The following is a 16,885-nucleotide window of genomic DNA, read 5'->3' on the forward strand; positions in this document are numbered from 1 at the left end:
GCTTGATTGGTGCAGCGGTTTCATGTCATCATCTTCGCCTGTCACATGACTTATCTAGTCACGTGACTTGTGTAATTGAAGATGAAGCTGTACATTTATTTAATTAGATGATTCGTATTCTATTCAGATAGTCTCTAGATATAAATGAAACACCAAGTATCACTATCAACAGCGTTAACATCTGGCACGCGGCGACCTTTTATTTGTAAAGTGTGCTGATAAAGTGAGATAATGAATAATGAGCTTTCTAAATTTAACTAGGGACAGAGTGTACCGTTTCAGGACAACACCTGCAACTTTGCTTACACTATCATTCAGCGTTCAGCGGTGTGTTGCGTAAATTTTGACTCTGATTCAGCTTTAATTGTTATTATCTTTAACTTTAAGGTTAAGTTTTTAATTCTTTTACCGTAGTCGGTCACGTAACACTGACTGTTTGATATGAAATCTAATTTATAAAGAGCACTTTCAGGATGCAGATGGTTACTCTACAGCAGCTCAAGAATACTACGTCATTGTATAGCCATAAGCCTTGTACAGCATAGTTACAGTAACATCTGTGCAATGTATTTGACACAAATCTCTTGTCAAGAACTGGTCTAGATATTTTCTACTTTCTAAAATTATATCATATGAATGAATACTGAATGATAATTATAATGTATTATTTAAATAAGTTATAATGTAGACAAGGAAACACACGTTTAGATTTTTGAAGATAACTTAAACAAAACTATATTCAATAACTCTATATCATATATATTATATATGTCCAAATACTTATCAATAGTTAACAACGTTTTGGTTATAAAGTTCATGAATCTTCCTAACGATATTTTTGTTCTCGTTCATTAGTTTGTTGACATCAGATAGACTAGTAGTCATGATAACTGCATCCAATAGAGCTCGCTCTTCCATACTTAAAATTGTGGTGATATCTTGTCCACAGTCAGCGAGAAGCTGCTCCAATGTCTCAAAAATTTCAGTTTTCATTATGTAAGAGAATAAAAAGTCGAAACATGTGTCTTCCTCTTTACATAATTTTCTTTGTAACAGGACGTCTAGAGTTTTGAGTAATTTCGACATCTTCACCTTTTTATTTATTTGCTTGATTACTACACCTTTTCGCTTGCCTTTGCGTTGTCGAACAATACTAGATTCTGTTTTTGACTCATCATCACCGCTTGTTTCCTCAGAGTTAGAACCGTCTTGATGAGATCTTTCAGATATTGTTGTATCAGTATCTGAATATGTGGCAGCAGGATAATCCATTTCAACATCAGACACATCCGAGTTAGCTTTTGACACGATAGAGCTTGTGTCTGACTGTACGTTCTCTCGATGAAACCGACTTTTGTGTGAGGACAGACTTCGCTTGTTAGCGAATTGTTTATCACAGAGCGGGCAAAACATTGACATCACTGATTGAAATGAACTGTTCCCGACAGTCTTCTCCTTATATAGGCGACTGCTCACAAATTTACGCAAATATCGCTTAATTTTACTCAAATGTTATTCAATGCTTCAATACTCAATGTTGTTAATTTTTTGGTCCTATATTATTCGATGTTGCCCAAATGTTGCTTAGTGTTGCTTAATGACCAATGTTGATTAATGTTGTTCGATGTTGCTAGATATTTCTCAATATTGTTCATTTGGTCGTATATTATTCAATGTTGCTCAAATGTTGTTCAAATGTTGCTAAAATTCTGCTTAAATGCTGCTTAAATGTTGCTTAAATGTTGCTAAAATTAAATGTTGTTTCACTGTTGCTTAAATGTTGCTTAAATGTTTCCTAATATTGTTAAATGTTGCCTAAATGTTGTTAAACATTGCTGAATATTGCTGAGTGTTGTTCAAATGTTGCCCAAATGTTGCTTAGTGTTGCTTAATGACCAATGTTGATTAATGTTGTTCGATGTTGCTAGATGTTTCTCAATATTGTTCATTTGGTCGTATATAATTCGATGTTGCCCAAATGTTGCTAAGTGTTGCTTAATGACCAATGTTGATTAATGTTGTTCGATGTTGCTAGATGTTTCTCAATATTGTTCATTTGGTCGTATATTATTCAATGTTGCTCAAATGTTGTTCAAATGTTGCTAAAATTCTGCTTAAATGCTGCTTAAATGTTGCTTAAATGTTGCTAAAATTAAATGTTGTTTCACTGTTGCTTAAATGTTGCTTAAATGTTTCCTAATATTGTTAAATGTTGCCTTAATGTTGTTAAACATTGCTGAATATTGCTGAGTGTTGTTCAAATGTTGCCCAAATGTTGCTTAGTGTTGCTTAATGACCAATGTTGATTAATGTTGTTCGATGTTGCTAGATGTTTCTCAATATTGTTCATTTGGTCGTATATAATTCGATGTTGCCCAAATGTTGCTAAGTGTTGCTTAATGACCAATGTTGATTAATGTTGTTCGATGTTGCTAGATGTTTCTCAATATTGTTCATTTGGTCGTATATTATTCAATGTTGCTCAAATGTTGATCAAATGTTGCTAAAATGCTGCTTAAATGCTGCTTAAATGTTGCTTAAATGTTGCTCAAATTAAATGTTGTTTAAATGTTGCTTAAATTTTGCTTAAATGTTTCCTAATATTGTTAAATGTTGCCTAAATGTTGTTAAACATTGCTGAATATTGCTGAGTGTTGTTCAAATGTTGCCCAAATGTTGCTTAGTGTTGCTTAATGACCAATGTTGATTAATGTTGTTCGATGTTGCTAGATGTTTCTCGATATTGTTCATTTGGTCGTATATTATTCAATGTTGTTCAAATGTTGTTCAAATGTTGCTAAAATGCTGCTTAAATGCTGCTTAAATGTTGCTTAAATGTTGCTCAAATTAAATGTTGTTTAAATGTTGCTTAAATGTTGCTTAAATGTTTCCTAATATTGTTAAATGTTACCTAAATGTTGTGAAACATTGCTGAATATTGCTGAGTGTTGTTCAAATGTTGCCCAAATGTTGCTTAGTGTTGCTTAATGACCAATGTTGATTAATGCTGTTCGATGTTGCTAGATGTTTCTCAATATTGTTCATTTGGTCGTATATTATTCAATGTTGCTCAAATGTTGTTCAAATGTTGCTTTAATGCTGCTTAAATGCTGCTTAAATGCTGCTTAAATGTTGCTTAAATGTTGCTTAAATGTTGCTAAAATTAAATGTTGTTTCACTGTTGCTTAAATGTTGCTTAAATGTTTCCTAATATTGTTAAATGTTGCTTAAATGTTGTTAAATTGGTCATTAAGCAACACTTAGCAACATTTGGGCAACATCGAATTATATACGACCAAATGAACAATATTGAGAAACATCTAGCAACATCGAACAACATTAATCAACATTGGTCATTAAGCAACACTAAGCAACATTTGGGCAACATTTGAACAACACTCAGCAATATTCAGCAATGTTTAACAACATTAAGGCAACATTTAACAATATTAGGAAACATTTAAGCAACATTTAAGCAACAGTGAAACAACATTTAATTTTAGCAACATTTAAGCAACATTTAAGCAGCATTTAAGCAGAATTTTAGCAACATTTGAACAACATTTGAGCAACATTGAATAATATACGACCAAATGAACAATATTGAGAAACATCTAGCAACATCGAACAACATTAATCAACATTGGTCATTAAGCAACACTTAGCAACATTTGGGCAACATCGAATTATATACGACCAAATGAACAATATTGAGAAACATCTAGCAACATCGAACAACATTAATCAACATTGGTCATTAAGCAACACTAAGCAACATTTGGGCAACATTTGAACAACACTCAGCAATATTCAGCAATGTTTAACAACATTTAGGCAACATTTAACAATATTAGGAAACATTTAAGCAACATTTAAGCAACAGTGAAACAACATTTAATTTTAGCAACATTTAAGCAACATTTAAGCAGCATTTAAGCAGAATTTTAGCAACATTTGAACAACATTTGAGCAACATTGAATAATATACGACCAAATGAACAATATTGAGAAATATCTAGCAACATCGAACAACATTAATCAACATTGGTCATTAAGCAACACTAAGCAACATTTGGGCAACATCGAATAATATAGGACCAAAAAATTAACAACATTGAGTATTGAAGCATTGAATAACATTTGAGTAAAATTAAGCGATATTTGCGTAAATTTGTGAGCAGTCGCCTATATAAGGAGAAGACTGTCGGGAACAGTTCATTTCAATCAGTGATGTCAATGTTTTGCCCGCTCTGTGATAAACAATTCGCTAACAAGCGAAGTCTGTCCTCACACAAAAGTCGGTTTCATCGAGAGAACGTACAGTCAGACACAAGCTCTATCGTGTCAAAAGCTAACTCGGATGTGTCTGATGTTGAAATGGATTATCCTGCTGCCACATATTCAGATACTGATACAACAATATCTGAAAGATCTCATCAAGACGGTTCTAACTCTGAGGAAACAAGCGGTGATGATGAGTCAAAAACAGAATCTAGTATTGTTCGACAACGCAAAGGCAAGCGAAAAGGTGTAGTAATCAAGCAAATAAATAAAAAGGTGAAGATGTCGAAATTACTCAAAACTCTAGACGTCCTGTTACAAAGAAAATTATGTAAAGAGGAAGACACATGTTTCGACTTTTTATTCTCTTACATAATGAAAACTGAAATTTTTGAGACATTGGAGCAGCTTCTCGCTGACTGTGGACAAGATATCACCACAATTTTAAGTATGGAAGAGCGAGCTCTATTGGATGCAGTTATCATGACTACTAGTCTATCTGATGTCAACAAACTAATGAACGAGAACAAAAATATCGTTAGGAAGATTCATGAACTTTATAACCAAAACGTTGTTAACTATTGATAAGTATTTGGACATATATAATATATATGATATAGAGTTATTGAATATAGTTTTGTTTAAGTTATCTTCAAAAATCTAAACGTGTGTTTCCTTGTCTACATTATAACTTATTTAAATAATACATTATAATTATCATTCAGTATTCATTCATATGATATAATTTTAGAAAGTAGAAAATATCTAGACCAGTTCTTGACAAGAGATTTGTGTCAAATACATTGCACAGATGTTACTGTAACTATGCTGTACAAGGCTTATGGCTATACAATGACGTAGTATTCTTGAGCTGCTGTAGAGTAACCATCTGCATCCTGAAAGTGCTCTTTATAAATTAGATTTCATATCAAACAGTCAGTGTTACGTGACCGACTACGGTAAAAGAATTAAAAACTTAACCTTAAAGTTAAAGATAATAACAATTAAAGCTGAATCAGAGTCAAAATTTACGCAACACACCGCTGAACGCTGAATGATAGTGTAAGCAAAGTTGCAGGTGTTGTCCTGAAACGGTACACTCTGTCCCTAGTTAAATTTAGAAAGCTCATTATTCATTATCTCACTTTATCAGCACACTTTACAAATAAAAGGTCGCCGCGTGCCAGATGTTAACGCTGTTGATAGTGATACTTGGTGTTTCATTTATATCTAGAGACTATCTGAATAGAATACGAATCATCTAATTAAATAAATGTACAGCTTCATCTTCAATTACACAAGTCACGTGACTAGATAAGTCATGTGACAGGCGAAGATGATGACATGAAACCGCTGCACCAATCAAGCAGAAAAGAATGGCTTCGACTGGGATTCGAACTTGTAATCTCCGGCTAAAAAATCTGGCAGATTAGTCAACTGTGCTAAAGCTAAATGTACCCCAATTTTAGGGGTAAACGGAGCTCGAAAAAATCCTCTTACACTACTCGTAGGCGGCAAAGGATATATATATATTTAACTTGTGAAACAAGCGCGTCACGCAGTACGCGTATCACGTATACACAATACATATGGCTATGTAAATATACAACCTACCAGGACGCGCGCCGAATTGGACTCGTCGCGACGGTCCCTAATAGATTGAACAAATATTTTACGAGTATCACCTGTTAACGTTTGATCAAAAACTTGGTTTCAGCTTCCCCTGTGTGCTGTGTCTAGATCGTTGCCCTTGATTATTATATTGAACCAAGCTCAAAAATATTATTTATGTTTAACCATTATTTTTAGATATAAACGCGGCGCGTAAAAGCACATGGTTAAGTAACCCCTACTATTGCCATATCATTTAGTTGATTCACGATGTCAATCATTCGCAGCTCGGAGAACAAAAGCCCATTTTAATGAATTTGGCCAATCTCTGTGGTTGCGAAGAGAATTATTGAATGCGCGTTACCGGGCCGCGCTCAGCCTGTCATTCCGCCTAATCTCTATTGTTGTTTAACAACATTAAAGCCTGGGGTCCTCAGGTAAAATGCGCGGTGCGGCCCAGTAGTGCATTGCGCTACAAACAATTTAGTATCAAAGTGTTCAGGATAGGAAAGGAAGGCAACTTAACTGAATTAGCGTTTCGGTGTGTGGAAAAGCTTTCAGGCACGCGCATTATATTCTTTGCCCCGTTATTTACCTGTCCTTCCAAAACCAAACTAGCAGTCAAGGACAAAAAGTCATACACCAAAATAAATTATATTTAAAGGATTGTTTTACATCTTTTTATTCTGCAAAATGTGCTAAAATTAAATTTTTTTGTTTCAATGAATTTCTTGTTTTATTGAACTCTTAATACAATAGTTGCAACCACATATACTGCAATTTCTTGTAGCGCGATGCGTTACTGTGCCGTGCCGCGCACTCAATGTATCAACTCTACCTGTATTCGGGGAAATTCTAGAAAAGTTAATTTATAAGAGGCTCTATAGTTTCCTTACTTCCAAGGGGATAATACATGAAAACCAGTTCGGCTTTAGGAAAGGACACTCCACCAGCCATGCACTGAACTACTCTGTAGAACATATAGAATCGTTAATTAGTAAAAAGCAACATGTCCTAGGGGTCTTCATCGATCTCTCAAAAGCCTTTGACACTCTAGATCACTGTAAACTAACTACTAAATTAAAAAACTACGGTATAAGAATCTCTGAATCTTATCTCTGAATCCTATCTCAAGTTACTTGTCTTATAGGAAACAATTTGTAAATGTTCTAGATACCAAATCTGATGAATTTCCGGTCGAATTTGGAGTCCCTCAGGGTAGTGTATTAGGACCTCTACTTTTCCTACTGTATATCAATGATATTTGCAATATAACTAATAAGGGCAAATTTGTCTTATTTGCAGACGATACTAATATATTTGTCGCTGCCGATTCGAAAAATAAAGCATACGAATTGGCTAATGAAGTACTACAGGCCGTAAACAAGTATATGGGAGTTAACCTACTGCACATTAATGTAAAGAAGTGTTGTTATATGTACTTTTCTCCCTCTAAACGTGATAATAGCGAATTAAATGCAGATATAGATAGCCAAAACTTGTCCATAAATAACAAAATAATTAAACGTGTAAGTCAGACAAAATTTCTTGGAGTAATCATTGATGATAAACTAAGCTGGAAACCACACATATTATCTCTCAATAAGAAACTAAGTAGTGCTTGTGGACGTATCTACCGTATTAAGAAATGCTTGCCAGAATCACTATATAAGCAAATATATCATTCCCTTTTTGAATCACACCTAGGTTATGCTATTTCTGTCTGGGGAGGTATTCCCAATAATCAGTTGAAACCGCTATTTATTACTCAAAAGAAGTGTATCAGGATTCTCTTTGGAGACTTTGAAGCCTATGTAGACAAGTTCAAGACATGTGCTAGAGCAAGACCAATTAATTCTCAACGTCTAGGATCTGAATTCTATGTTAAAGAGTCCACCAAACCTCTATTCACAAAACACGAACTACTTGCTATAGAGAACCTATACAGATACCGTTGTTTAAACGAATTGTTTAAGATCATTAAGTCACGAGTACCAATTTCGTTATACTACCTATTCGGCTTATCAAATAGGAAAGATAATTTGTTAATCACGCCCTCTCCAACTAATCAATTTATGTACAAATCTGCATGGCTGTGGAACGAATTTCGTAAAGTTGGGCCGATGAATTTCACCTCCCCTTGCAGCTCTGTCAAGAATTTGCTTAAACAGTCACTTCTAAGAGCTCAAAACAGGTATGGAACTGATTGGTGTGACAAAAATTTCACTGAATTCTGAGTGAGAAGTGATACTTGCCTGTTATTCCCACTTACTGACTGATAATCTTATCTATGGATACCATGCTTGAATTTAGGTAAACAACATAGCACTTCCTCACCAGTCACGTTGAACGCGATCGCCGAATGATAAAACAATATGGGAATGAACGCGCACAGCATTGCGCGCTGATACTCTAAATACTGTGCGCGTTTCGTCCGGAACCTGGGGGAGTTCCCGCTCTAATATATGTGACGACAGTGATCACTCATTATGAGAACTAATCCTGACCACTTTCCCGGTCGAACAGTACCCAAATCAAACTAATTTATGAACCACGTGTATAGCCAACGTCCTTGCGGTGCTGAGCCGATGTAAAACTCTTCTGTCTCTTGTTAATATTTTAGTTGAACTGTGCATAAAAGTGTGTAGTGACAAGTGTGTAGTGGTAATGTATATTATTTATTATGACGACGCGATATTTATAATGCAGAATTAAAAGCTGCTTTCGATATGACTGGTGGTGGGCTCTCTCCGGCGGGACATAGATCTATATAGGGGGTACCCGGGGTACGAGTTAACGAACAGTGTTCGTGTCCTTCCACGACCCCCTGTTACCTGTGTTTCTGTCGGGGTAGCCTAATTCATCCGTTAGAATCGCAGAGTTAGCGGAGCTCATGATATCTCGCGACGTATGCTGCATGAACGGTGCAAGACTTGCGCCGTTTGTTTCAGCATCCAGTTGCGAGTGCTTGCCCATCGAAAACATGATTAGTGATTGTGGATTTTATTGATATTACTGATAATCCATCATATTCAGTATTAATGTTATCCATTATTTATTTATTGACATCCTTCAGTCTCCAAAACGAGGTGTGAAGGTAAATTAACTTTGAGCCTTGTTTTGGCGACTGCTTAATCGATGGGCAAGTAGGTATTTGTTTTTTAGCAGTGTTGAACATTGAAACAATTATAAAATGTTTATTTTTATCTTATATAACGTACAATATGAATGACATTATATGCTATAGTGACGTAACATATATAGTGCAAAGAATTAGTAACTTGCGAGATGTGATTTAATGATAATCGACGTTAACATTTTGCAGTTTACAGTTGCACAATGTTGACGTCGATTGTTACTAACATTTATCTGAATTTAATACAAGTACATGTTACATATAAATTGGGTAGCTGAATGAAACTCGTGCCTCAAAATTTTCCATTATTAGCATTGCAGTGTCCACGCCCTGTACTGCGTTAACGACCGAAATTTTCCCAATATGCAATTATTATTTTGCTTCTAAAATTCTCTGATAATTAATAATATATCGTGACATGTAATTGTAAAATAACAAACCTCGCGCGCGCGGCGCTTACATCTGCACCTAAGAATCTCTCAGCAATGTGTGGCTGTCTGCGCTGCGGGCTGTGTATTGTGTATATAGCTGAATTTAAATTTAGATTTATTTGTAAATGTATAATAATATTAAATATGTATTGATTGTTTTGTGGTAAATAAAAATTTTGTTTTACTAAAAAATTTTGTTTTACTAATGAGGCTTCTCACAGCTAGATCTCCTGGCCAGATCGGCGAAATGCGCTACTGTGCCGCAATTAATGCAATTTCTTGACCAGCTTTTCGTTGTGGGGTATCCAACTCAGTTTATTGTCATTTATTGCACAGTCAAGAATTTAGTTTCAGACACTTGTTTTATTTGGATGCCATCGACATCCAGGTTATAGCATTCAGTTGCATGTTGGTGCCCCATGCCGAAAAAGTGCCCCCTCCTCTTTTACCCAAAAACCCAGGCCAAACCCTTACTGGATGGGGTATCATAACTGATGACGAAGTATCCAATTAGAGCTACTACATGCCAAACACAAGGATCTTTCGTATTCGTATTCATATGCCTGCATTGCTGTCCAGTCTCAAGACATGGTCACTCAACTGATGTTAAGTGAGCCGATGAGCTCCACTTCTTGTCAAATTGGCTTTTGAATTACGGCCCAATCATGAAGTAAAACAGTTTATTAAGTTGTATTTTAACGACAAAATATTGCTAATTCTAGCTCTTGAAAGTTGTATGGCTGCTTTAATTCTTGAAAGTCTTAAGTTTAAACGGCCAAAACACCCTACTTGCCATCAGTCAGCTGCACCCAGAAACCCTTACTGGATGGGGCCTAACTTTGAAAGTAAAAGAGTTAGAGACTTTTTGTAACATGTTCGTCTTGTATCAAAATTTGCAACTTTAACTTTGCGGATTCCTGTACTCTGAGTGGCTGAATTGTGTCACGTGCTAGCTGCTTGAACATTGGAATGCGCTACGCGTGCAAATCATGCTTAATGTCCGCACAGCGGGGTCAGCGGTGCCCTTCGTTACGCCACTGATTGCATTTCCTATCAGGACGTAGTGTGTATTTGGTGAAAAATACATGTAACACGATTTCTTAGTTTTAATATGAAGGCAGTTACATTGTATATTATATAATGGTTATCAGCATTGAGAATTAGATTGGCCTTGAACTGGAAAGCAATCTCCTTAGTTTCTGCTGAAATATGTTTTATTACTGGTTTTTAACTGTGTAGATTGTTAGGTCAACTTGAACTGTGGTTTCTGGAAGCTGCACAGCATTAAGATCTTTAAGTTTTTCTGACAGTATAGTTGCCTTTTTACATAATGCGGAATTTGGATGTTGCTACAGTAAGTCGTTTGCTTCTAAATAAACAAGTCCACGTCATTACAATTTATCTTGCTCCTGAAGTTGTGGCCCAAAAACAAAAATTATAGCTGTTTTTCTGTTTGGCAGGCAGACCTCATGGATCACTCTCAAACTTAGTCATAGCTCCAGCAACTATTGGTTGGTATATGGGCTGAATAGAACTAGAGTACAATTTAATTTAACCACTATGCATATTATAGTTAAATTTTAATTTATGGATCTTTACTCTCTTGATTACATTATGAGCTTTATTAATATCTATAATTTCCCCACAGTGAAAATGACTGACAGTGGTTCTAGTGATGATGATTTAGGACTATTTTCCTTTGCAAACAAAAGAACAATTGTGAGTACACCTCCAACATCACCTACAAATAGTGAAAAAGATGAGACCGAATCTCCTGTTGTCAATGACAGAAGTCTATTCATGAGGAAAAACAAACGGAAGCGACTCAACGCTCCACACATCATTGATGAGGCAGACAACCAAACTGGCAATGAAAATGATGTTGAAATCAATTCTATGACAGAAGATTCTACTGCTATGTCAGAAAAAATTCGTCACTATGACAATATTGTTGCAAATATCTGGTGAGTGAGAACAAGGCCGCTCATGATTGCATTAAATAAATTGTAAATCGTTTTGGGCTACCAACAGATTTTTGATGTTTCAAACAAGTGTGTAAATCAAGTTAATCAATTACTCACAGTGCATAAATTTGACATTGAACAACAACTCTTATATTAATTGTAACTCTTCATTTCATTCATTTTCATTTCATCTACGCGCATTTTACAAATTACAATTAAAGATCCATTTTTCATGTCATGAAATATCTAGACTGTAGTATTATTATGATATATATTATGATATTTCAGTGATATTGATCCAGTTGCAAATGCAATCCAAGTACAACCAACCAAAAAGTTCAAGAAGATTGCCGAAAAGAGAGAACAACTGATTCAGTAAGTTTGAAATGATGCAACAATGCAAAAAGCACCAAAAGTACAAGTTATAGATTTAAAAATTGTCTTTGACCATTTGCCATTTCAGCAAAAAAAATCACCTTTGATTGGATATAATATAAATTATAAGTATGCAGAAAAGTTTTAATTATTCTATTTAAACTCTCATCATAAGATTAACACCCTTTACTGACCACAGCAATATAGATGGTGTGCTAAATAAGTTCAAGAGCAAGATAAACACGGTAGAGGAGGACCTCCCACATAGCAGTTATGTGGTTGCTGATGATAATGTCCGAGCTGACAGGCCCTTCATGCTGAAGATGAGGAAAGGAAGCAACCTACATCGCTTTAAGATCAAAACGGTCAGTGTAAATTTGTTTTGGATATAATTATTCAGTTTTCATGTTTTTTAACTGTACAGAAGAGCAGCAATAAGTGAAAAAAGGTTCCAATTTCATGCAGTCTTGTCTAGATAAATGATATTTTCGTGTATCCCAGGATACTCCTCTAAAAACGGTGTTGGACCATCTTGCTCCGGAATACAACGTGAAACCAGAGCTTTTTATCCTACAATTAAATGACGAAACGTTGGATCCTCTGAGGACGCCCAACCAGCTGGGACTGACTGTCGTGGACATTATAGGTACCTGTTGCGGATGAAATTGGCATCTGAGACCACTAAACTTATCTCATATTCTCATTTCCATGTGCATTTTTATAGGGCCAGGGGACTCAGTCTATATGACGTGAAATTACAAAATTGCTAGCGTATAATGTTGATAGAATTAACGTGTCTTTGTGATCCGATAGCCTCTTTATTTGACAGTGTTTACCTTCAGACGTGTTGGTAGGAAGTGTGCCTCAAAGCACAGCAGCACAAGTACAGATCGTGGACCGTAAGAATGTTATTAAAATCAAAGTTCAATCTACTGACTTCAGGAACAATACTAGAGAATACGAAGCGATCAAGGTAATGTCTAGGGCATCTCAATGAGAATGAATGAACACTGAATGTCGTTAAATGTGTTTGAAGTGACAATTACGAATTTAAATTGTTTACAAATTTCTTATATTAAATCTTATACCCCACATCTATGCTTTAATACCACAATCTCAGACGAAACCCCTGGTGGAATGCCTATTTGAAGCTTGCCAGGATTTTGGTTACCAGGCTGCGAAATATTTCTTCGATGGAGACGCTATTGATCCCAGGAAGACGCCAATGGAACTAGAACTTGAAGATGATGATTGTTTGGATATCGTAGAACAAACTTAAGGAGTCTTATATCTAGTTTGTAATCTTGATCGAATCCAAGGGCTTGTATTTTTAAACTGTGTTGTTATTTGAAACAGATTTTGAACTTCTTGATTTCCTTAATGTAATTAAACTTAATGTTAACTATCCTGATAATGCGATAACATTAATACCTGTACTCAATATCTTGTTTAATAATGGTATATAATACACTGATACGTATCGTGTAAAAATGTATTGCTTAAATATTATCATTGTGAATTAGTTTGGGCCACTTGGTAATCTAGCTAGGCATAGTTGAGGCACTAAAATGAAATTCCTGGGGCACAGTTGGGGAAAAAGTTACTTTGGGCACAGTTGCAGCAAAAGCAGATGGGGCACACTTGGGAGAAAAGATGACCTGGGGCACAGTTTGAGACGGGAATTTCAGGCAAATCGGCAAAAGTAAACAATCTTCTGATCCTTAAAATTTTAATAATTATAAATTGATTCTGAAAACAATTTATATAATATAATATACAACATCTGGCTAATATAATGATAATTTGTAAAGTATTTCAGATCATCAGAACTTTAAAATTAACTTAATTCCTGAGAAAAACTGTCTAATACTGTCTTCGTATATAAGAAGCAATTTTGCCCCAAGTGTGCGCCAAGTGTGCCCCAAGTGTTCCCCAAGTGTTCCCTAAGTGTTCCCCAACTGTGCTCCAAGTTAGCCCGGTTCATAAAACAAAAGTATTATCAAATAATTGTGGTAATAGGCTTATCTGTTGTTCCTTAGGCCAAATAACTAACTAATAATAATAATAATTATCAATAAATATCTAATCATCAATCTCTACAATCAACAATCAACATGCCTAAACGAAAACTACCACGAAGAGAACTTCCTCATCTTTCAACCCTGCTTGATAAGCTGTCCTTCTCTAAATTCCCAACATATGGCGCAGTTACTCGGAGGATCATGTCCGAGAGCCTAGAGCAGAACCTGAGAACCACGGCTTATTCAGCATATCTGAAGCTGTCCAGATTGTAAAGACCTCGGAACTTGTGGAGCTTTGGGAGTAGTGAGTACGCTGGATACGGAGATATCTTGATGACACCACCACTATTACAAAACATATGTTAAGTCTTCATTTTGACTACAAGCAAATCATGGAAGTCGCAACATCTCGACGAGAAACGGAAACCTATAAGAAGAAAGAAGCCGCTTCCCTATCGACGTTGGACGACTTGTTCGACATCCCTTCCTAAGATCTTCCAACCTCATTACCGAGGAAGACCATAATTTCCTTCTCAACCATTGGCAAAACACCATCTCTTCCACAAGGGATTGGAATACTAAAATAGCAGTGAAAAAGAAACTAGCATGAGTGGAGAAATTTCTCAAGTTTGCTCATTCAGCCACTACACCTCAAGCTTCCTCTTCACTCACTCTGGAACCCTCTCCCGACGGTGACTCGATGAACTCGATAAACTCTACGGAGGAGTACACTCCTAAACGCTTCTGCTCTTCTCGCCCTTCTGGAACAACAGTCGACATCTCCAAGTTAAGGACTGCCTAAAGAAGCTGGCCCCTCAAATTAACTTCGACGGGAAGCTTCTACCCAACTTGTACGGACATGAAGCTCCCGGAGATCCCTGCCGCCTACAAAGAAGAGACGGAAGACCTTCTTGCTTTCATCGACCTTCGATTGTCACATCAGAACGTGAAAGACTTGGCCAGAGGAGATTATCAGGAGTACCTAGAGAGCTAGAGCTCGCAAAGATTATCCTTGGAGGAACTATCGAAAGGAAAAAAGGATACACATACCACATACAGAGACCAGGAGCAGACCACCACGCTCGCTGGATGATCTGCTCCTGAAGATGTCACTACTTCGCCATCAGCTTGGGCTTCACTGGAGGACGAAAAAGAAGATCCAGCAAATGGCTCTGGTTGCCGTGTTCGTGTACCTAGATTCTAGGTCCTAGAAGCATGGTTTACCTCGGGGTCCCTCTTCTCAGCTGCAGCCAACGATCTAAAGCTGTACAACCGTATCCTGAAGTTCACGAAGTTCACCAAGACAGTATCCTGTTCAACAGCGACTGTTATAAACAGGCACACTTGGTACCTGACAGAAGATCTCATTATACCTTTGGCTTTGTTTGACGAGTCCTTATCATTGGAGACGAGGAACAGCATCGCAACGAAGATCAGCATGCTGCCATCAGTTGAGGTTGAAATCGGAAAGCCTGTTCTTCCCGCCCTCACCAAGAAGTCCTGCCTGATAGACTTCGTTGGACCGAGATCAGACTTGCTCTTCTGGAAGTGCCCCACTCCTTCTTGGAGGCTGAAGAGTGGACTTCTAACTTAATTAGATTTAATTTGTAAATGTTGTTTGATATTGATAATTTTATTCTTAAACATAAACTGCCGTATTCAATCTATTATTATATTAGCAAACTAGGAACCGACCGGAAATCCGGCTGAATCCGGTTCCGGCCGGATATCCGGCTTCAAAATCCGGTTCCGGTTCCTGCTCCGGCTGGAAAAAAATTTGCCGGATTTTTGCCGGATTTCAGTTTTTTTACCGAAAAAAAAATCAAAAAAATATTTTCGGCTAATAATGAACAGAGTAGCCTGAATCGTGGAAAAAAGTGGTTTTCAGAAAAACTTTGAAAAATTTTGACTTAGAAGTTTTTCGGTCCGAGTCGTTCTCGAGACGTACAGCTGTATCGAGAGCTCCCGCTTCCGAGCTCGTGTTGCAAAGGGGAGGCATGCCTTCCGTGATCACATTACCAGGGGAAAACTCGAGTCCAGAATTGTGTATCGTCATCGAGGGGTAGGTGGGGACTTCGAAAAACCGAAAAAATATTTTCGGCTAATAATGAACAGGGTAGCCTGAATCGTGGAAAAAAGTGGTTTTCAGAAAATTTTGAAAAATTTTGACTTATAAGTTTTTCGGTCCGAGTCGTTCTCGAGACGTACCTCCTGTATCGAGAGCTCCCGCTTCCGAGCTCGTATTGCAAAGGGGAGGCCTGCCTTTCGAGATCACATTACCAGGGGAAACCTTGAGTCCAGAATTGTGTATCGAGGGGTAGGTGGGGACTTCGAAAAACCGAAAAAATATTTTCGGCTAATAATGAACAGGGTAGCCTAAATCGTGGAAAAAAGTGGTTTTCAGAATAACTTCGAAAAATTGTAACTTAAAAGTTTTCGGTCCGAGTCGTTCTCGAGACGTACAGCTCCTGTATCGAGAGCTCCCGCTTCCGAGCTCGTGTTGCAAAGGGGAGGCCTGCGTTCCGTGATCACATTACCAGGGGAAAACTCGAGTCCAGAATTGTGTATCGTCATCGAGGGGTAGGTGGGGACTCCGAAAAACCGAAAAAATATTTTCGGCTAATAATGAACAGGGTAGCTTGAATCGTGGAAAAAAGTGGTTTTCAGAAAAACTTTGAAAATTGTAACTTAAAAGTTTTCGGTCCGAGTCGTTCTCGAGACGTACAGCTCCTGTATCGAGAGCTCCCGCTTCCGAGCTCGTGTTGCAAAGGGGAGGCCTGCCTTCCAAGATCGCATTACCGGGGGAAACCTTGAGTCCAGAATACAGAATAGTGTATCGAGGGGTAGGTGCGGCCTTAGAAAAAACCGGAAAATATTTTGGGCTACCTCCCTGGGCTAGCCCCCGGCTATAATCGCAAAATTGGCAGTATTTAATCTTCTGATTATGAAATACGAAATATGAAGGTCACGTGTTCAGGGTCTGGGTAGCTACTTAATTAGCTCATTACTGCAATCATGTGACTCAGCTCTAGACGCCAGACGGTGATTAGTACTGTACTAGACAGT

At 37.1% G+C, this 16,885-nt stretch overlaps 1 protein-coding gene across 1 annotated transcript; it reads left to right on the top strand.

Moving 5' to 3' along the window:
- Nucleotides 1-11,111: 11,111 nt before the first annotated feature.
- LOC134811704 (NFATC2-interacting protein-like) lies at nt 11,112-13,493 on the top strand. The gene is made up of 6 exons (XM_063818733.1): nt 11,112-11,423; nt 11,712-11,798; nt 11,998-12,163; nt 12,300-12,444; nt 12,641-12,771; nt 12,919-13,493. Exons 1-6 carry the CDS (start codon nt 11,113-11,115, stop codon nt 13,075-13,077), a joined length of 999 nt encoding a protein of 332 aa, XP_063674803.1. The 5' UTR covers nt 11,112; the 3' UTR covers nt 13,078-13,493.
- Nucleotides 13,494-16,885: the final 3,392 nt, after the last annotated feature.

This window comes from Bolinopsis microptera, chromosome 2, assembly GCF_026151205.1.
Source record: "Bolinopsis microptera isolate Bmic1 chromosome 2, MBARI_Bmic_1.0, whole genome shotgun sequence".
Taxonomy (NCBI): Eukaryota; Metazoa; Ctenophora; class Tentaculata; order Lobata; family Bolinopsidae; genus Bolinopsis; species Bolinopsis microptera.

Bases quoted from the DNA above. Each gene is read 5' to 3' on its own strand.
- LOC134811704 (XM_063818733.1), top strand. From the start codon at position 11,113: ATGACTGACAGTGGTTCTAGTGATGATGATTTAGGACTATTTTCCTTT. The intron at 11,424-11,711 runs GTGAGTGAGAAC...ATGATATTTCAG, and splicing joins AATATTGTTGCAAATATCTG to TGATATTGATCCAGTTGCAA. The intron at 12,164-12,299 runs GTCAGTGTAAAT...CGTGTATCCCAG, and splicing joins ATCGCTTTAAGATCAAAACG to GATACTCCTCTAAAAACGGT.